A 21,627-nucleotide genomic window follows, 5' to 3' on the forward strand; every position below is an offset into this window, starting at 1 on the left:
GCTATTCAAAGCACTACCCCGACCTTCCAGACTACATCCTCTGCAGGGCAAGGCTCATAAGCCAGACCTATTCTTAGATCCTCCCGCTTCTGCCAGGCTTCATTTAGATCTGGAGCTACAACAGAAGGATCCTTGCTTAGCAAATGCCTCTTTCTACTGAAAAAGCTCATCTCTTCAAATGATTAATTCTGAGTTGAACTTTCATAGCACAGAAGCAGCGAGAGCAGCCCTGCACTTGAAGCAGGGAATATATGAAAATCCTGCAATGCCAAACAGGAGGACCCTAATATCAGCTTCCAAGAAAGCTCCATTCCAATTCAAAGACTAAAGCACCCAGATTTGAGATCTGACCAGCTTGAGCACACCCCATTCCAGGCTTTCTTGACAAGTCTCAAAAGGGAAATGCCAAGCTCACATACTCTGAAAGCGAGCTCAGCGAGGCGTGCTAATCCCTTGAAAACTGGGGCCTAACGGCAGAGTGAGGTCTGGAGGTAAAGCGAGTGTGATTCTGCTCCCATGCAATCTCCTATGCTGGAAAGATCCATCTAATAAATCCGTTCACTGGTGGAACACCGCCACCTCTAGGATGGAAGATACACAACAGCCAAAAACCTGCAGAGTAAGGGCAGTTCTAAAAGCCAGCTCAAATTATAATGAAGGGATGCTTGAAAGAGCAGAGCTTTAAGGGTGAATATAACTGATGTCATGAAGATAAACTACAGGCTACCGTGACTGTTGTCATCCTTGCGTATTATTTTAGGCTTCTGCCTTGGTAAAATACAATAGCTGGGAACTAACCTGTTAAAGTTAAGTGAGCTGGAAGTCTGTTATAAAAGCTGCTGAGAGGGAGGGAAAAAGAAGTTGTATGGCCAAAAACATACTTGAAGTGCCTTCATCAGTAAAAAACTGCTCTTCAGTTTGAGAGTTTTAGGTTTGTAAACATTTCCCAAGCAAGAGGACAGGGGTACCATAAACTGCATATCCAACTCATTAAAACAATTTAAACTGTTAAGAAAATCTCATGGTTTTATTGTGTAATGTAGCATTGAAACATCTGAACAAATCAATATCTGGGCTGTACAGGCTGCTGTTCTTTCATTTCTTTGGGTTATAGAACATCTTGTCAGTACAGAAACAACAACCTTTTGCATTATAAATTCTTTCCGAGGCATGCTGGTACAACACAAATTTTTCTTGTCAAATGCAGCTAACTAACTTCCAAACATCATGCACAAGAAACTCATCTAGTGACAATGTAAACTCAGCAGAAGGGCAGGTCACAGGTCTTGCTCACGCTCTGCAGTGCTGCAGGTTTGTGTATGATATTTGGAATGTTCCGTGAGTGTGAATAATACCAGTAAGAGAAGAAAAAAACCCAAAAAAACCAAAAAAGCACTGGTGCCTCGGAGTTGCCAGCTCAGCCAAAGTTGTGCAATGCTAGCCTGAACATGTCATTGGTGCAAACCCAGGCATCGTTGATGTTCTTTAATAGAAATATCTGGTGGAATCCCATGATAGGGTCTTCATCGGCCTGGAGAGAGAGAGAAAGAAAACAATGTTCAGAAAGCTCTTTTCTGAGAAGTGTATTGTGAAACTCATGATACAATGACAAAAAAGCCGACATTAACAGTGATGTCACATGCTGTAAGATGCCCAGTGCCTCACGAGAGAGCAGAGGTTCTGTTCCAAGGCGCTTTGCAGACAAACACCTAGGGCCCAATGACAGAAATCCTGCAACAGCATTTGAAGTCAGGGTTTTCTGGAAGACTTACAGACCTCTCATTCCAGCGGCTTCACAACACTGATAAGAGCACGCCTGCCTCAGCGCTGAGTCACAAATTGTCTGTGTGTCTTGCGCTGGAACCAAGCATAAACCCAGGCATTTTAAAATTAACTCTGTAGCTGCTGTATTTTGGATTGATGACAGAACGGAGTTTCTGTAGATGTCAGCATCAGCAATATTGTCGAATTATGTAGGTAATGATCAGGGCTTTTGAAAGCTCCCAGAGCAGCTGACCATGACTTCGTACTTCCCACTTCCACTGCCGAGGAACAGCTTGAAGGGAGTGAAGTATCTGCTACAGCTGCCACAAGACATTGTAAGCACAGGGATGTTTGCATCAGTGCCTCAACTTCTGCCTTTGATGGCTCATCAAGGCAGTTCATAGTGCTTGCACTGCATTACTACCAAAGTGGAAGATTGTATTAGAGGGAGACTAGTTCTCCCACCTAATGTTTACCAGCCTCCTCAGAGATATCATACAGGAATTAAAATCTCAAAACAACAGAAATGATTCCCAAATCAGCTGGAAATCACACAATAGGATTTAATCTGAACAGTGCACAGGAACAAGCTATGAAACAATCTTCCGATACTGACCACAGTGTATTCAGTTCAGCACTTTTGGAGGATTTCAAGCTCTATTCTTTCAGCACACAACTAACTATTCAGCTTCAGAAAATGAGGGAAATGTATTAAAAAAGGCATTGAAAAGCAGCAGCCAGGGGAGCACATGAAGCAGACTGTCAAAATGCTGATTGTCTACTCGCAATGCTCTGCAGCTGTCCACCAAGAAAAATAAAATGGATAAAAAGCAAAGCAGACTACAAGATAAACAAAAAACTTCACTTAAAAAAGTAATATTCATGTAAGTGATAATTTAACTGTGAAACAAGTCTGCTTTGAGGAGCAACTGGCTAAGGACAGCAGTTGTATCACAGAACAGCAAGTCTGCCAGAGCACTGGTAGGATCAAGTGCACATAAAAAGCAGTTTTCAAATCTAAAACCACTGCAAGGATTTCACAGCAATGACTGCCTAGGAAATAAAACGGTGTAGATGAAGTGCAGTTTCACTAAGTGTATGCTAATCCAAGGAGGAAAGCCAAAAAGGAACTGAAATAGTTACGTACAATTTATTTTTTTTAAACCAGCTGAAAGCTCAAAAGCTATCAAGGCAAGCACAGTGTTAGCAGTTATTAGGAACGGAACAGAAAACCAAAACCCGTAAGTAAGCAACTGCATAAATGCACAGAGAGCACCCACACACCAAATCCTGCATGCAATTCTCAATTTAAAAATATTAAAATGATACAATAAGGAAAGGTCAGATAAGGACAAAAAAGACGATCCAGCTACAGGACAGTTCCTACTGAAGGATGTAAATCAAATATGAGACTCTAGCTTGCAAAAATGTGATCAGGGCAGGAAAAGTGGGAAAAATATGAAATTACTATAAAACTGTGACGGTCAAAAGTGAATGAGGAAACTACTTTCTTACAGCCAGCAAATAGAATCATAGAATGTATTGGATTGGAAGGGGCCTTTAAAGCTCATCCCATCCAAGCCTGCAATCAGCAGGGACAACGTTACCAGATCAGGTTGCTCAGAGCCCCATCAAGCCTGACCTTGAATATCTCCAGGGATCGGGCCTCCACCACCTCTCTGGACAACCTGTGCCAGTGATCTACCACCCTCATATTGCAGAGCTTTTTCCTAAAATCCAACCTAAATCTACCCTTTTCTGGTTATTATGTGGTTTTAAACTAAATAAGAAGGCAACACGTAAGGCCAGAAGTATAAGCAAGTGCAAGTGTGCAGCAGATGAATGAAAAAAAAAATCTTCAAGCAAGGCAAGTGCTAATAAAGACACTGTTCAGCAGGCTGATGAACTGGGCAGCTTTCTATCACATCAATATATGCCTCCTTTTGCATTAGGCAGAGGCTCCACAATAACCAGCACAGCGTGAACCCAAGCCATTATGCTGGATTAGACCAGCCGTCAAACTAATTCATTAGCACATATGACAGCAGTCATCCCAATTATTTCAGGGAAAATATTATCATTATTTGATCTGCTCAGAAAAGATGCTTGCGTATCCATCCTGAAGAGGTGGTCTGTGCACTGAAACCCATGGGTTCATGCCTTTTCTAGTCAGTCCTAGATATTAAATATACCATTAACATACTGCTGATAGTCCCGCTACTGCTCGGTGGTCAGTAGGATCCTGGACACAAAGGAATTTAAGAAAACTGCACAGCATTAGAGCTGTACATTAAAGTTTGACATACAACTTTGTAAAGCATCTTATTAATGCTTGTTTAGTCCCTTTTGACTAAGCTGGAATGAATTAGTATTTATGTCAGCTCCTTTCTAATGCTTAGTTTAAACCAGCCAAGCAGAATCATTTCAGCTCGAAACAATTCTGCTTGGCTGGTTTAAACTAAGCATTCACTTCTAATCACAACTATTAATAAGCAATTAATATACTCTCAGTTGCCCATAGTCTCCACTTCTAAGGTCACTGAGACAGCTACAAGTTGCATAAGCAGTTTTCACACCAAATTTGAGCATGTCATTACTGACAAGAGTAACCTTTAAAAATATACATTCGGGGAAAAAAAAAAACCCAAAACCATCACCACTAGACTAGTTTTAGTGCTGGTTTCCTCAATTTGTGATAAGCCTAGCTGTGCTGCAGCTTACAGCTTTGGCTTGAGGACAATTTCCTCCTTTCTTACACAATTCAGGATTGGACACACAAAAAAAAAGATTAAAGCCAGGGGAATTTTTCCCCAAGCACTTGCTGTTGTATATACGGCGAATTCCCACAATGAATTCACACATTATTACTTTCTTTATTCCTTTCACATTACATCTTCGCAGCACAAAGGAGCAATATACTTTAAAAACAAGGAAAACCTGAGCCTCGATTTAAGGTGAACGAAATAATTTCTAGTCCATTCCCAAAATTCTGAATATGGCCTGTTAACATATGGCAAAAGCACACAGTTGAGTGACTTGAGATCCTCTAAAAGACATACACTAATTCTATCCCATTTTAGTTTGGATCTTCACTACAGCTCAGGTAACCTCACTGAAAACTTTTACTTTCCATTCCAAGTTTAGCTATGTCCAACTCAAAATCTGCATTCCAGATGTGAGCCCAGGCTTGGAACACAGGGGCTTTATTTTTCCTACAAAGCTTTCCTTTATGCAGTTCAAATTCTTTCATGGCACCCTTGAATTAAAATATTGGGTTGCCCAAAAAGTAACTGTGGGCTGTTTTTTTTGTTTTTAACAGATGGACATACGTGTCTTGAAACGTCACTAACTTCATTTTAAATGGCAAATTCATTATGTAACACATGACATATGACAGCTGGCAGTTCAAGCTTGGTTTAGAAAAAGAAAGTCAATTATTGCATTCACTATTCGGTGTTGATTTAAAAATGGAAATTCAAAAGGAACATTTTCATCATATTTTGCTGTATTACTTCTGAAAAGGAAAAAAAGCTGTGCAAGCTCATAAAAAGTTGTGACCTGTATGGTGAAGATGCCTTAAAACTATGGCAGTGTCAGAAGTGGTTTGCTAACTTTCAGTCCAGAGATTTAGATGTTAAAGACCCACCATGCTCAGGAAGGCCAAAGTTGATAATGACAAAATAAAGGCACTGATCAACTCCAATGGGTGTTTAACACCACGAGAGGTTGCCAATAACCTTAACATATCAAAACTGAGCCTTGAAAAACCATTTAAAGCAACCTGGATTCATTAGGTAGCTTGATATTTGGGTACCACATGAGCTCAAACAAATTAATCCCACTAAGTGCATTGACATCTGCAATTCTTTCTTGAAATGTGAAGAAAACAATCCATTTTTGAGATGTATAACAGGAGACGAAAAATGCATAGTCTACAACAACAGCGAACAAAGATGATCATGGAGTGTGATGAACCAGCTCAAAGCACTTCAAAAGCAGATATTCACCAAAGGAGGGTTATGCTGTCAGTCTGGTGGGATTTCAAAGGTGTTGTGGTGTATTTGGCATTGCTTCCAAGGAAACAAACCATTAATTTGGATGTGTACTGTCATCAAGTGGCTAAGTTAAATGAAGCCATCAAACAGAAGCTTCCAGCAATGCTGAATCACAAAGATTGTGTTTTTCCATGATAACACTAGACCACACACAAGTTTGGTCACTCATCAAAAATTGCTGCAGCTTGGATGGGATGTGTTTCCACATCCACCATATTCACCAGACCTGGCACCATCAGACTACCAGTGGTTTCATTCCTTGCAAAATGCCTTGGATGGCAAAACCTTCCCTGCTGACGAGGATATCAAAGCGTTGTTTGAACTGTTTTTTGTCAGAAAGGATAAAAAGGTTTTTGATCATGGAATCATGGAGTTGCCTGAAAGATGCCAAAAGGCAACTGAACACAATGGGCACTATGATGTTTAATAAAGTTTGTTGCCCCACTAAAAAATTTTCTTTCATTTACCCAGAAAAATATGCAATTACCTTTTGGCCAACCCAATAAAAATTTGAAAAGTCACAGAATCGGATTGGAGAGATCCTCTGGTTTCCAGTCAAGCCTCATGCTCAGCATGAGCATGGACTACCAGCAGCATTGCACGAACCACAGCTTTGTCTAGCAGAGCCTTCCAGGCCTCCAAGAACAGACATTTCACAAGGTGAAAGTCCAAGGCACTACTTATCAGGGTTTCATCCTTCCAGTGAAAATCTTACCCTTATGTCCAGACTGAACCTCCCAAGTTACAGTTTGCAATCACTGTTCCTTGTTACACTGCCTGGCACTGCCAAGAACAGTTTGCTTCCAGGTTGTTGGAAGTACTCAACTACTTTCCACCTACATTTCAGGTACATGACCCTCAGCCACCTCCTCTCTCAGGCTCCACAAGCTCTCAAACACCAGAAATCTCGGCAGCTTTTTGACCTCTCCCAGTTTTAGTACCTCCCTTCTGACCTGGAGGCTCAAAAGTGTGGAAAGTCAGTCATGACTCTCAGAGCCGTGGGTCACATCAAAGTGTTAAATGCAATGCTACTTCGTAATCAAATTTAGCTGAAGAACTTGGTAGAAAAACACATTTTCTCCTCTTGTCTGGTCAATTTTACTTTCACCAGCACCCCACAGCAACTGCTGATTGAGCTGCAGGCCTCTAGCTACCCTTATCTCAAAGGAAAGGCTAATTACTTAGAATAGCAGGTTCTTTCAGATGTTAAACCTCATTTAACAGGCTTTAAGCAATGCTTTAAGTGTTCAGCATGCATCACAAAAACATCCAGCGATTTTAATTGCTGATTTCCTATCCCTTTTAAGACTAGGAAACACCACATAACAATTAGTTATTCACAATTAATTGTGCAACAATCACTTCAAAATTCACACTCTGGGCAAGAGCCACAGATGTGCCATGTTGCTCTGAGAAGGTGCAAGCCACAGCCATGCTCCTCAGCCCAGCTCAAGTGACAGAAGAGTGAGAAGAGAGCACTCCTTACTCAACCAAGACAGCGAGGACTGCATGGAACAGAGGCAAGGCAGAGGGTTAAACGTTGTGGAGGGCTAGCCTGAAGACTTCGTTGGTGCACACCCAGGCACCTTGAATACTTTTCAACAAAAAGGTTTGGTGGAAGCCTAGAACCTGGTCATCATCTGCCTGAGCATAACAGGAGAAATACGTTACTAGGTGAAGCACACTGAAAATACTGGGTGACATTCTGGATGAGCATTGGCAAAGTAGCATCACACCAAATAACACTCAGTCCTAAAGGCTTAAAAGCAACTGATGCTTACTGTTCATAGTTCAAGCAAGCAAGCATGCACCCAAACAAACAGCAATGAAAAATGGTAATAAAGTGAAGGTATATTTATTATATCTCTACAAAAGGATAAAAATTACTACCTATCTCAACATCCATTAAACAGGATCTTTCATATGTTTACTTGTAAATATGCTTTTTAAATGAAAGCAACTACTGCACTGCTTCTGCTAGTGAGTTAGATCCTCACTAGTGACACTGACACTACTTAGATGCTCTATTACTCTCCAACATCTTCTCCAAGCAGCTGTTGTGTCTGGTCCTCTCAGTGCAGATGATTCTGCAGCAAAATATGTTAAGGTTTTTTTATTTACAGTTCATATTGGTATTAGCATGGTGCGCTGTAGACTGGAGCAGCACAGAGGCAGATGCACCTTGTCACAGGGCAGTAATCATTTCAACTGCCCCCAGTTAAATCCCCACTTCAGCAGGGAAGGCCAAAGGCTTAAAATAACCCAAACGTGCAGGTTTACTTAAGGCATAACACTCTGGTAAACGAAATACCAAGTTTGACAGTAATAGTCCATGGCCCCCTTATTTCTTCAGAACTATTCTTGTACAGTTAAGCAAAGAGCTGAGGCCTTGTGACCATTTGGTAGCAGTTCAGCCCACAGCATATGAAGAGAGAGTAAAGGGTTTTCTTCTTTGGTTTGTTTCCCCCCTCTCAAAATCAAATAAGATCAAAATACTGTGGTTTAAGGAAGAAATAAAAGATGTGCACAGCTTACTTCAGAATGAGTTTCCATTGAACTTTTGGGACTAGCAATTCAAGCAACTAATGCCTCAGAAAATCCATTTAAATATCATGCCAAGACTACTTAGAAAGAGCATGCTGCAGGTATTTTAGCATTACTATTATTATTTTCTTGGATTACTCTATTAGAAGTTTTATGCATTCTTCTTCATTACACAAAATAATACAAGTTTTGAAAAACCATAGAGGATTCAAAAGACATGCAATAACTGTAGTGGGCTATGCAGAATTTGGGTCACAATCCCCTGAAAAGAATAACTGAATAGTAAGCAGGAAGCCTGGCTTTTCCCTTCAAACCCTGCTACTGATGGTCTTTGAAAGTCCCTTTCCCTGTGCAAACTTCTCTACAGTTTTCCTCAAGGCCAACAGATGTGAGCTGAACAGCCATATCAAGAAGGCAACCTTTAAATAAAGCTACATATGCAGCTCCATGTTTACATATTGAAATGTATCCCGTTCAACTGGAGCAATAGATGAGCCGCTTGTTAAAAACAGCCAACTGCAGCCAGTTGTTCTCCATTACTGTACTGTGTCTGCAACAGCACTGAGATGTGTTAAAATGGCTGTCAACTCCTATGTTGATAAAGTATTCTCTACAGGTGACAGCCAGGTTCATGATCATGTCATGCTACAGACTATTACTGATTATTTCATTTGTCCACCTGTATAAGTATCACACAAGGCAGAAGCAAGAGGCCAAAGTTCTAAGTTGACTTTGACTTTCTGGACACTTCCTCTGTGTGGAACAGCATTCCCAGGCATTAAAATCTGCTTTTTGAAGTTAAGATTGGAGACAGACACATGAAAAGTGGAAAATTGTTGCCTCTACTACTAAAAATTCACAAAGAAATTGGATTTTATAATGACAATAGACATACTTTAATTGAGTATGTTATGTTCAAGTACCTAGACACACTTATTGCATGATTCCTCAGTTATTCTGAATAATTTCAGCTTGCTGAAAAACTTGATAAGAACTGCACAGTAAGAAACACTACTCCAAGCCATGGTATTTATGGAAAGCTCCTGGACTGCATCTACAACCCTAACAACCATGATGAAGCATGAGAAAACCCAAAAGTTTTACAGAATCTTTAAGAACTTGGTATCTTGCCACAGGATTCAACATAATCACTACTGCAAGCTGTGAACTGCTTGATGATTATGCAATAATCTTAAAAACATGACTGTGCAAAACTAGGTGCAGATGTGAGTAGCCCAGGACAGAGTCAAAAAGTCTTGGTCACACCATTGAGTTTTGTGCACACCCAAGAGTAAGACAGATGAGATCAGAGTGCCTGACCTGCCCTGCAATTCAGTGCTTTCCTCTGCCACATGTTTTCCTTAACAGAGTGTTTGCAGGTGTAATTGAGAAAGAAAAAAGCAGAAATCTAACTTGCAGCTAGGAAGCAGGAGCAACTTTAATGAGAGCCAAAGCTATTTGGTGTGTTAGGCTTAGAAGTGGATGCAATACAGTGGGAAACGCTCAACTGCCCAGCCCAAAACAATTAAGGAGAATAGCTAAGCAAGCAGCTTCAAACTTCCAGTCCTGTTTGCTTAGTTAACAGCACAGTCAGTGGAAGTTTGAATGTTTTGATACTAGAGGTGTCATTCAGCTACCAGGAAAAGCAAGCCTAAACAGATCTTAAAAAAGTTTGGTTCAAGTAACTCTAAAGACTGCATGGCTTTAGAGTCCTGACTTGAAGGCATGACTGGACTAAATCCTGACAAAACTAACTCCGATGGTTTTAACTATTGCTATGTAATTTCACACTTCTTAAATAAACACTGCCCACTGTAAGCAAGTCCTGCCTACAGCTGACTCTACATGCACAGTATCTTTTGCAGATTCCAGGACAAATTCTCTCATCGATAAATAGTGTAATTAGCTTAAAAGTCTGTCACCCTGCTATATTTAGATCCAACATTTCCTCAAAAGAACAGGAAACTGGGTAAGTTTATGCGGTTCAGTAGTGTAATGTAAAAAGCCATGTAATCGTACTACAGCCTGAAAAATAATACAGTTTCTTTTTCAAAGAAAAAAGCACAGCCTTACTGAAGGGTTGTCAGTTAACAGAAAGTATCTGCTAAATCACAGCTCGATGCACACTTTACATCAAAGAGCACATTAAACTAGACATGCTTATATTGTCCAAGAACACTGTAAAGATGCTTTTAAATGCAACAGAGGACACTGAAACCTTACTGCACCAGGGTAAGGGAAATATCGATGCTTTTAAAGCCTGGATATTTGTACACACCGTAAAATCACGGTACTTTGCTTGTCAGGAATGTCAGTCAAATTACAGGGGTTTTACCTAGTCTTAGTTATCTGAAGGGATAACTAAGCAGTTTCTTGACAGTCTTCAACAGTAGAAGAATAATACCTCAATGTAAGCTTACCAGCATTCCTTCCCCACCCAAGAGAGCATTTTAATGTTTTCAGAAATTAAATTATTTAGAATCCTGCAAAAATCTAAGACACGAGCATTTGTTAACCTGTAATAGAGAGAGTTTACCTTAAGCTGTCCCACTACCATACTGAGTATACAGCTGTCAGGTGTAGGTTGGTGGTCCTGTGCTGTGATGCTGTGTTGTATTTTTTGGAAAGGGAGGCTCTGCAATGAGAAGAATGCAAAAATAAGGAACTTACAAAATTATCAAGAAAATCAAACATTATCATGTGATAGACTATTTTGGTAGTACTGCATGGAGAGTTGTTGCAACTTGACACTACTCGGCCTGGGTTGATCATGAGTTTTGTTTTTCAAGCTGAAATAATGTCACTATGTACAGTAAACAGCACCTTTTCCTAGTCCAATTACACTACCTGAAGAGCTTCAGATCATCTGTAAGCTGAAAGTTCATATGACGAAGGCACAAAGTTTCCCTGCTCTGAACAGTATTAAAACATCATACTATCTAATACTTGGGGTTTACCAGACAACTCCAAATTTGCTGCTTTTTCAAAGTGGCTACGAATAGAAACGAAATATAGTTGACCCAGAACCAGTGTTCAGAACTTGAGATCCACATATCGACCTTTCCACTTCTTTCTTCCCTTGATGCTCATGTAGCCAATGTGAGTATGTCTGGAGTTAAGTGCGCAAGGAACACACTTTGAGAAGCACCAGACATTTCAACTTTACATTCCAACCATGGATGACTCCAAGCGGTGAACATCCAGTATCTGGGGGATCTCAGAGTCCTGTCACACAAATGCAATTTTGACACTGTTCTAGCAAAAGCTGCATTAGTGCTGCATGGCTTTACAAGTGGCAGTTCAGCATGGATGCAGCTGAATGACCACACAGCTGATATCCAGAGTCCATGTACTCCACAAGGCAGCAGCATGCAGACATTTAAATGTGAGGTTGTACTTCAATGCTTTTGCTTTATTTCCCCTGAGGCAGACCAAAACATGTACTTCGACAAGTTCTGCACTTCCCTCTAGTGGAAGAAGCCTGAAAAGGTTCCTAAAAGACCTAGGTACTAGAACAGGATACTCAAATCCTACTGTCACTTCCTGCTAACAGGCAACACAAACAATGGAAGGATCAGGACCTGGGGAAGCAAAGCAGCAGCCCTCTAATCACAGATACACTATTCAAGAACACTCTTCTAATAAAGCCTGCAGTGTTTCCTCTTGGCTAGGAGAGCAATCCCAACCTACCATGAACTGCAAAGCTAGACAACTGGTTTGTAACATGGAACAGACATCCAGTAACAGGAAAAAAAAATCCTGAGCAGTCTTTTCTGAACTACCAGCACAGGACTTCCCAGGATCACCATGCTGAATTTGAATGTCCCTGCAGAGCCTGCACAAGTGTAAGCTGGGACACTGCACACCCTTTCTTTGAGAAAGAGTACTGCGAAGCCTGGTGCCACCTCAGTACAACAGTTTCTTGTTGAACAAGTCTTGCCAGAAGAGTCACTTGAAAAGGCAGAGGGATGAAGGAGAATAAGTGTGGTTATATCCAGAACCCAGCTTCCAGTGTGACAAGATGTCAGTGAGAGGTGAGACAAGATAGGGATGAAGGAAAGGCTTCAGAGTGAATGAAGAGCCCTGCAAAGTTGTGACAAGGAACCAAATACAAGGCTGGGTAAGACAGTGTCTGTTTTGAGTACTCAATTGTCCCCTTCAGAGAAAAGGACCTCAACAGTTGGCCAGCTGAGTGAGCTACTCCTCATGCGATATAGTAGGAGAAATCCACTGGAAAAAGTAGAGTCAGTTGATAGGAAAGATCACCAATTTTTAGGATAGAGAGAGAAGCTACCTCAAAAGAATGGTTGCTTATGAACATCCATCTGTACTAGAGATAAACATTTCTTGAGACAAAGAGTACAATAAAAGTGACTGACAAGTGAGAAGCCACACAACAACCCAGGCTTTGGTGTCCTCTGACACAAACTTGTCCGGGCCGTGGAATCCTCCTTGAAGTCAGGTAAGAGAAAGTCTGCGAGAATTGAGTAGCTTCAACTCACTCCTGGCAACAAACCTACCTGTCCCAGCCTCCTCTGTGGTCCAAAAGGCTTGTAGAACTACAAAATTATCTCTAATACTCAGTGTAAATCAAGCTGCCCCCTAATTAGGACAGGCACTCCATCTGAAACATCTCATAAGTCCAGCACCAATTAAGACAGAAGGAACAAGTGTCACCTCCAACTCTGTAACAAGGTTTGGGTGCTGGCAAAGCAATGTCTTCCCCACCTCACCCTACTGCATTAGCATCATCTGACAGAGTAGGTTGAAAAGGCTGTAGTGCTGCTGTTACACAGCAGAGAATTTGCTGTAAACGAAAATCCTGCCTCTCGGTGCTTACATTGATTAATCACACGGAAGAACACAAGCCTGCAGAAGTGCAAGAGAATTCCCATGTCAAACTTTCAGTGATCTGCTCAACTGACTAAGTAGCTCCAGAAGCACAAACATAGTAGGTGAGCACATTAAGTTGAAATAGTGAACGGAGCCCAAGCAGCTCAATGTTGACAGAAGTATGCTGAAAGATATTACAGGCAGGGTAAGCTGATACAGGCCCCATGATGAGCCATGGTACTGAAGGGCATGGAATAATTTTACTGCATTTCTTCCTTACTTTAAGCAGATGGATACAAGTCAGAAAAACTTTCCCTGAGGCAAAGTAGCATGGCTCCACTCACCAACCAAGACTGTGCAGCAGGCACACAAATCCAAAAAGACCAACTGGCACCACTGTCAGGGAAGGTAAAGACAAGCAGTGCTCTGGTGAGAAAGGGGCTGATCTGCACTGGGCCAGATCCAAGGCAGTAGTCAGACACTGTGGCTAAGCAACTGCTTAGCTGGTTGGGTATCTAAATGGCTGCTAGCCCAGAAGCCTAAAGAACACCAAGTACACAAACAAGCAACTCTGGAGCTTGAGTATCTCCTCGTTTAGAAGGAGATATTCTGTGTATTCTGAGGTGTGTGGCCTTCTCAAAGGCAATGCAGGCACCTAAAACACAGCTCCCAGGGAAAAATACAGCCTTCACAGTTAAAGATGTCTTGGATGAAAGCAGTGACTCCAATACACAGGAGCAGCAGCTGTACAAGACAAGGATCAAAGTTAGAGATTTTTCTTATCAATGTGTAATAAAAATAGCCTGAAACAGTGTGTTATTCTGTCTGATCTACCACGCTCTGAGCACAATGTCTGAGGACCTAAAGCATGCCCTCCACATATCTTACAAGTGAAACAAACTTTCCAGTTTCATGACAGCTTGTAAGTACATCCAGTTTTATAACAGAAGCACAGATTTACCCAAAAGATAAAACTTCTCCAAGTTTAACTAAATGAACATGGAGAGAGAGTTTCAGTCTCCATACAGTAAGAAATGCTTTCCTCTCACTTGATGAAGCAGCAGCACTGGTTTCAAAGTCCTGAACCACAACAGCTGACGAATGCAGCATTGAGGATAAGTCAGGCTCTCCACTACAGAACTTATTCGCTGTTTAATATCAGAAAACAAATTGTTCCTTGCAATAACATGTTTAGCCTCTGTCACAGGCAGATCCAATTAACAGGTCTGCTATCACTACTTCCTTGGCACACTTTAAAAGAACAAAAAACCACCTTTCTTTTCTCTAGATCACAGGGTCAGTTTATGAGCTGTAATTTTTTTAAAATAAATCAATAACATCAAATGCAATTGCAGTCACAAAATAACCCTGCAAACTAATGCAGTCAATTAACATTCCACCATTAGAGCCACCAATGGAACACCCCAGTACACAGCATTAAATCACAAGTAACATTTTTTGAAGATCAGAAGTTAGAAGCATAAGCCTCATGTTCAAGAGTTTTAAACTGCTGAAGTCAAAATAAAATTTTCAGAAGCAATTAATTTTTTAGTCTTCAGAACTGTTTCCAAAAACATCTAGTAAGGATTACAGACTTACAGAGAGTTTTTCAACAATAGCTGCTTTGCCCTGGAACTGCTGCCCTTCCCACGTAAGGCATGACGCATCAATCTGGGGGGAAAAGAGAAGAAAAATCATCAGCCTGCTTAGGTAACCCTTAAACAACACTGGGAAGAAACTCTTTACTTGGTATATATCCTTAGAATCCAGTTATTTGGAAACTGCCTCAAAGTGAGATGGAAAGAAACCACAAAGAGCAACTGGAAAAGTTTGGAACAGTCAACTAGAAATTAAGTATTTTTATATATGAAGATTTATTAAGTAATAAATGTCATCATCATGATTCTACCAGCAAAAAATGTTTCACCATTTGGATCAAAAGTTAGCTTTCAGAAGAAAATCTAAAGGATATCTAAAAAATATATTCCTATGAACACAAAGTCATGCATGTAGAGAATGAAAAAACAGATGAAGAAATCTGACACAATGAGATCCATCACCAGTTTTTTTTCCTCTCAGGTACTGACTTGCACACTCTACTCACACCCAGAAAAGTCAAATGTGCCTCTAAAGGTTTTCTAGCAGACCACTCTGTGTAGCACGAAGTGACTGAGGTGCTTTTGCCTACAAGCACTTCCAGTATTTGAGGGAGGGTATTCTCCGCGTGTTATGTCAGGTTCAACAGCAACAGGCAAGAAGCGTTCTATACAGTGTAGGATACTCTGTTCAAACCAAAGTCACGATATCCTATTGTTGACACAGCTCTGCCTTCTCAAATCCAATTTTAAACCCTGGCAAACAGACTTAAATTTAAATTGGTTTCCACTGAGCTCAAAGCCTGCTTGCTGCCATCTCCAAACAGCACTCTCACTCTCTACATGATAGCCAAGTTCTCATGCACTCTATCACAGATGGCTCTTCCTTCCACACTTCTGAGTTTAAATACCTCCAAGAACATAATTCCTGGCTATTCCCAACTCAATCTTCAAGTCTCACTGAAGCTCTGAACATCTCAGCAGAAAATGGCAGATCCAAAAGAACTCCATTTGTAAGTTCCCTGGTAGATTTTCCAGGCCCCATTTTTGACCCACATCATAGCAAAAAGCCACTGTGGATTAACACAGGCTACCTCTTTTTCTTGCTTTATAGGCTCTCTGTACACAGCTTCTTGGTCAAAATAAGATAACCTAGCAGACGGCAAACAGCATTTGCTCCTTGGATTGTTGTGTATCGGTGCTGGTGGATACTGTGGAGGTATAAGAAGGGAAGTCTGATGGTGCTCACGCAACACTTTCAATTCTCAAGAGCTTGGTGAAGCTTCATACAATTCATCCAGCAGATGAAAAACAGGTCAGAAAAGCAGGGTATATCGCTGGAAGACTTGTAAGACTTGAGTGTCTTGCTGAAACACCTTAGTCACCCAGCAGCATTCCTCACCACCAGTAATCAAATCCACATGCAGAGCACTTTGCACATTCTGGAGGAGCCTTCCCCCAAAACTGAAAGCTGTTGTTCTTTGGGTTTGTTAGTCTTTCATTTTGGAATCCAAATCTATTTTGCCTCAAATAAGGAGCAAAAATAAAAACCTGATTTTTTAAGAAATTTAAACTGAACTGAAACTTCTTTAACAAAGTCTAAATATTTAAACCTGATTCAAAATCTTAAATCTATCTTAACATTCTGAGTATTAATACAGCATGAGATTCAAGAAACACCTGCAAGAACTGCTAAACACAGAGCAGGACTTAAATCACATCCTACTTCAAGAGAGATCCAAGCAAATCCGCGCCTGTAAATTAACAGCAAACTGAGGCTAGCATGTTTGCTTTTACAGAAAATTTCATCACAGGATCATCGCCAGCCCCCTCGATGACAAACCACTGTCTACAGCGGAACGGGGGTTTTATGAGTCTGACAGCTTATAGATAAGGCAGACAAAGCTCAAAATAGAAGTGAAATGTAGAACAAGTGCGATATATAAAAGCTGAGCAAGTGTGATTACTCTGACAGACATTCTGGAGTCAGGATAAAACCCACTACCCCACCCTGTGTATTCCCACACACCAAAACAGAGAAACCTGGACAGATAATGTGAGAGAGCTCCAGCCTCCTTTGTGTAAATACTTACATATATTGCTCCTAACTGAGTCCTGTCTGCATCAAAAAGCTGATAGTAATGTTGTACGAAGCTGGACCCAATCTGCTCCCAGATAGGCTTGTCTCCCATTCTGAATCCTCACCTAAAGCTGTAAAATAAGCCAAAAAAATCATCAGAAAGGACAATCACAAACAGCGCTTGTCCTGTGTATATGCACTGGTAAACACAGATCCTCTCACCTGGCCAAAACTTTTTCTCTGGAAGAAGTAGGACAGATCTCACCTCTGCACCCTAGACTTATGTGAAACAAAAACCTTGGATACCAAATGTTTTAATTTCTTATTACAGTATTTGCTGATTTCTAGAACTATTTCAGTGGGAGGTCACAACTTGCATACAAAAGTGGAAAACAAGAACAAAAACGAGTAAAAATTACCACTTTATATTTACATATTTCAAAAATGACACCATCTGAAAAAGTTGGCTAGCACTTGCTATTTTGACTTGATCTCATTTACTGTAAACAACTGACACGTTAATATGGATTGTCCACAAGCAGCTTACACCAACTGATTTCCCTATTCAGCTCCTCAGGTATTTCACCATCCACAAGCCATTCTAAGGAAGGGTGTCCTCCCAGTGGTACACAACAGGAGTTAATTCACTGTTTGCTTAACACAAGCTTACTTTTTAACATCCACTTTCCTCTTCTATCTTGCCACTGAGGCCAAAGCATACTCAACATGTATCTTCAAATCTATAGTAACTTCAAGATGCAAACAACGGCTATTCAGTGGCGAGAATCTGTAGCTCCCAGTGAAGCTACTGGAAGCTCGGAGGCGTCACACACTTCTGAACACAAGTCCCTCTGTTTCAGAGGGATTAAACATACAGCACATGCAGCAGTCCAGACAGACCCAGTCTAGAAACTATCGTGCACCAGCAGCAGCACAATCACTTTACCATCTCATTAATCTTTTCAAGAAAGCAAATAATTTTTTCTTCATCCTGATCTCTCTCCAAAAGACCGAGGAATTATGCTAAAAGTCAAACCACAATGATGCTGTGCTCAAACCCCACTACATTACATTTTAAAATCTGAGCTCACTTTAAGCAAACTAAGTTATACTTGTTAAACATCAAGATCTGGCAGCCATAGCCGCTCTTTGCAATTCCTGACCAGGAACCCGTGAGCTCCAGGTCTGTATTGCACTGTGAGCCTGGAAAGCATCTAAGGCGTGAAATTCTGTTTTGGGACACAGGGCATGACAGTTATTTTGGCTTCCTTTAGATGTCAGTAACTCACACACCTGTTTAAGATTTGACAAATTCCTATGAGAAGCAAAGACACTCATACATATGATTATTACCAGGCTTAGAGTTCTGTGCACAGTCAAACAAGAAAAGGTTTTTTTTCCTATTTTAGGCCTTTGGCTGTTTGAGCCTTACTCATACAAATGGGTAAACCCTAGGCCATAAGTCTTAAGGTTACACAAATTTGGCCAGACTTAAAGAAGAGTAAATATCTTTTATTAGATCAATGCCATAACAGGGCAGTAAATGCAACTGCCAAAGCAAAATGCAAGCCAAGCACAACTGCTAGAGCTCAGACACCCAGACCACTCGAGGGAGAAAAAGGCTGGCACCTGTGGAGCAGAGAACGTGACAGCAGAGAGAGCTGGCAAGGTGGTTCTCCCTGCTGGGAGAAGCATGTTTTGTAAATTAAGCACCACCAAATTTTGTAGCCTCTGAAGAGAGAGGTTCAGCAGGAGCAGCTTTGGTTGTGACCATGCACCACAAAAGGATGCCACAGATGCTGTGGTTCTTGACATTCAACTGATGCTGGCTGCATGCTAGTCCTCAAGTACACCTTAGAAATTTATTTTAGTCAAGAATGAGGTCAAAAATGACCTTAAGATAGAAATAAACCTATCCCATTTTTAAGCATCTTATTTCAGTATCAACCACCCAGGCAGTTTGGTCAAACTCAGTAACCCTGTACACTAACACAGACTCAAAATTCAAAGACTTGTTGCCACAACTAATATTTGAACTGCTCCAAAAAGATCTACAGCCTGGCATCAGTCACCATCACATGTGCTCCACAAATACTTGCAATACATGACTCAGTCTGCAGGAGTTTCACCCAGCATGGTCACTCCTCTGGGAAAACAGATCACAAATAATAATAATAAAATCCATATACAGCGGGTTTTAGAAAAAACAATACATGCACACACAAAACAAGTTAAACCTACTTCTTTACAAGAGAAAGATATATTGATTGCACATCTATGATTGCCACATACCAGCCTAACCTGGAGCAGATACAGAAACCAAACAACTTCAGTCTGTATTAAAGAATTTTACATTGGAAGAGAAACACCCCAAAACCATCGCACCAACTCCCTGGAAACTTTACTGAGGGATGCCCACACTGCTGTTAGGGTGGACTCTCATGTCTGGTTCAGAAACCCAGAAGTACCAGTATTTGGTTTTGAAGCCTGCTGTTTCTATTCCGAAGCTGCAGGTACCTAGAGGTGTGTAGAGTGGGATGGCTGTGGTGGAGCCAACAACCAGTCCAAGCAAAAGTCACTTCTGTTCACTTTTTAGGGATCATCACAGTTTCAACTTAAACCCATGAACTCTCATCACTATCAAGTGCAGATCTAGTTGACAGTATTGATATTAAACAGCCATGCATCTAACACCGAGATGTAGTGAACAGCAAAAAACCCACCAGCTTATTCTCCCAAAGCTAAAGTTAGTTAGCTATTGCTAAATTATACTTTTCCCCTACACACGTGATGTGTTATTCACCCATAACGGCTCACTGTACTATCACACAAACCCAAGATCAAGCTGCATGCTAGCCCTGCTCCTCATTTAGACCCAGAGGCTTTCAACATAAGGCACAACAGCCTCACTCAAGCACCAGATGCCTTCTGTTCAATCCTGAAACTGTGAGAAAGCGTTTGAGACTGCAAGAAATTATTTTTATTTTAAATACACAAAGTAGTATTACGGCTTTTAAAACTAAAAATTAGTATGCTAGCTTGCTATCTCCTTCTACAAAAATATACTTGTATTTTGGCAGGTAAAATACCATGAAATAAAAGAAGAGTACAAATTTGACCAGTTATAATGTTGACTTTGCCAAAAAGTGAGAACAAAACTAAAACAAAAAAAAGTGCTGCTGAAATTAACAATTCTTATTAATTTATGGTTTTGTTACAAACTTGCTCTTTTTTCTGTGGCATTCGTATATGGTTTTGCTGAACAGTGTCACGCTCCCTGGAAAGGTTTTTCATTTTCCTTTTCTGATTTGTCATCTTTTCCGCCATGCTGTCTTATGTTTTCTGCCTGTCATCACAGGTATAAGCAGCTTAGAGATGTACCTAAAGAAAGAACAAGATAGGAATGATCTGTGTCATCAAGTCCAGTCTCTTTCAGTGAGATACAATCCACATAAGATTGTACTGACATCTACTAGGCTGTTTTAACGAAATAAATGTAATATAAAAGGCTTTTAAGATCTCTTCCAAAGCTAGGAAGAATGCGCATGTTTAGATGTTGTTAAACACTAGCACAACACATCTGTGCCTCAGAGCAATCCTGCCAAATCTGTCCATGGTTCACTCAAAGTTTGGTTACAGAGGCAAGAAAATTCAGTTAATATTGATCTGGACAACAGAAGTTTCAGTAAGCTAGAAAGCACATAAGATGTGGCACACCTGTCCTTTTAAAGGCACCTGCCAAAAGTTACCACTGTATAAGTGTATTATTGGATATTCCACCTTAATTCCTTATGGAAAAGGAGATAGTTTTCTTAAGCTAATTAATTTTCTTTTCTTTGTCACTTCAAACCAAACCTACCTCATTGCATCCACTTAAGAACATCACAGCCCATTTGATTAACAGCAGCAAAGCTGAGCTACCGACAGAGTGTAATCCTTCAGCTCACGTTACTCAAATTCCTTGGAATCTGCTCATATTGGAGAATTTATCCCCACCTCAAACACCACCCAGCAGGCAGAGCTCAAGCTGAAATCCAATACAGTGCACAAAAGCTGCAGCTGCCAGCAACTTTCACTTCAACAGGTACACGCTGACACTGCAGGACTGGGATCGCTGCTCCACAGGGGGCTTTTCCTCAGTGACGTCTAAATCAAATTTTCCAATACCTTTGCCAGGCTGCACACTGATTCATCCTCATGTGTAAATTCCAGCCCTCTACACATTTCCCACAGCTCTCATTCCACAGGGTACCATGGTATCCCCAGAATCTTCATCCCACGATCACCCCTCAGCCCAGCACTGCTGCACAACGGCTTGGGGTACACAGCATCCCTGAACGCACAGTGAAGCTCCTGTGTTCAGCATCCCACAGCACAGAGAGGGAATTCATAACATGAATCATGCAGAACTTCCCAGTTCCCCACAATACCAGGCTTTCCTACAGACTTTTCCCAGCTTAGATGCTCCTACCTATACTCATCCGTTTTCTTTTCTTTCTGCTCAAGTGAGAGCTACTCAGAGGTGTAACTTGAGGAAAAGCCACCCTTCTACTTGGCAAAAGTAGAAAATCACCTGCCAACAAACAAATTAAGAGATTGCTTTCTCTGAAACATATAAACACCAGTGACATTGGGAGCAGGTGGGCTATGGTCACATCTGTGCAGCATGGAGAAAGACCAAGACATTGTTTTAACCAGCTGAGCATTTACTGCATTATCAGACCTGGACATATGTAAGCTTACTGCTATTGATTTA

At 40.9% G+C, this 21,627-nt stretch overlaps 1 protein-coding gene across 1 annotated transcript; it reads right to left on the minus strand.

Moving 5' to 3' along the window:
* Nucleotides 1-1,003: 1,003 nt before the first annotated feature.
* NUTF2 (nuclear transport factor 2) lies at nt 1,004-17,005 on the minus strand. The gene is made up of 4 exons (XM_010185919.1): nt 16,885-17,005; nt 14,796-14,867; nt 10,900-10,998; nt 1,004-1,531 (listed from the first exon to the last, which is right to left on the minus strand). Exons 1-4 carry the CDS (start codon nt 16,981-16,983, stop codon nt 1,418-1,420), a joined length of 384 nt encoding a protein of 127 aa, XP_010184221.1. The 5' UTR covers nt 16,984-17,005; the 3' UTR covers nt 1,004-1,417.
* Nucleotides 17,006-21,627: the final 4,622 nt, after the last annotated feature.

This window comes from Mesitornis unicolor, unplaced genomic scaffold, assembly GCF_000695765.1.
Source record: "Mesitornis unicolor isolate BGI_N332 unplaced genomic scaffold, ASM69576v1 scaffold14816, whole genome shotgun sequence".
Classification (NCBI taxonomy): Eukaryota; Metazoa; Chordata; class Aves; order Mesitornithiformes; family Mesitornithidae; genus Mesitornis; species Mesitornis unicolor.

Coding starts and splice junctions, on each gene's coding strand:
- NUTF2 (XM_010185919.1), bottom strand. CDS start 16,983: ATGGGAGACAAGCCTATCTGGGAGCAGATTGGGTCCAGCTTCGTACAA. Junction 10,999..14,795: donor CTATTGTTGAAAAACTCTCT/GTAAGTCTGTAA, acceptor TTCTCATTGCAG/AGCCTCCCTTTCCAAAAAAT. Junction 1,532..10,899: donor TGGTAGTGGGACAGCTTAAG/GTAAACTCTCTC, acceptor CTCTCTCTCCAG/GCCGATGAAGACCCTATCAT.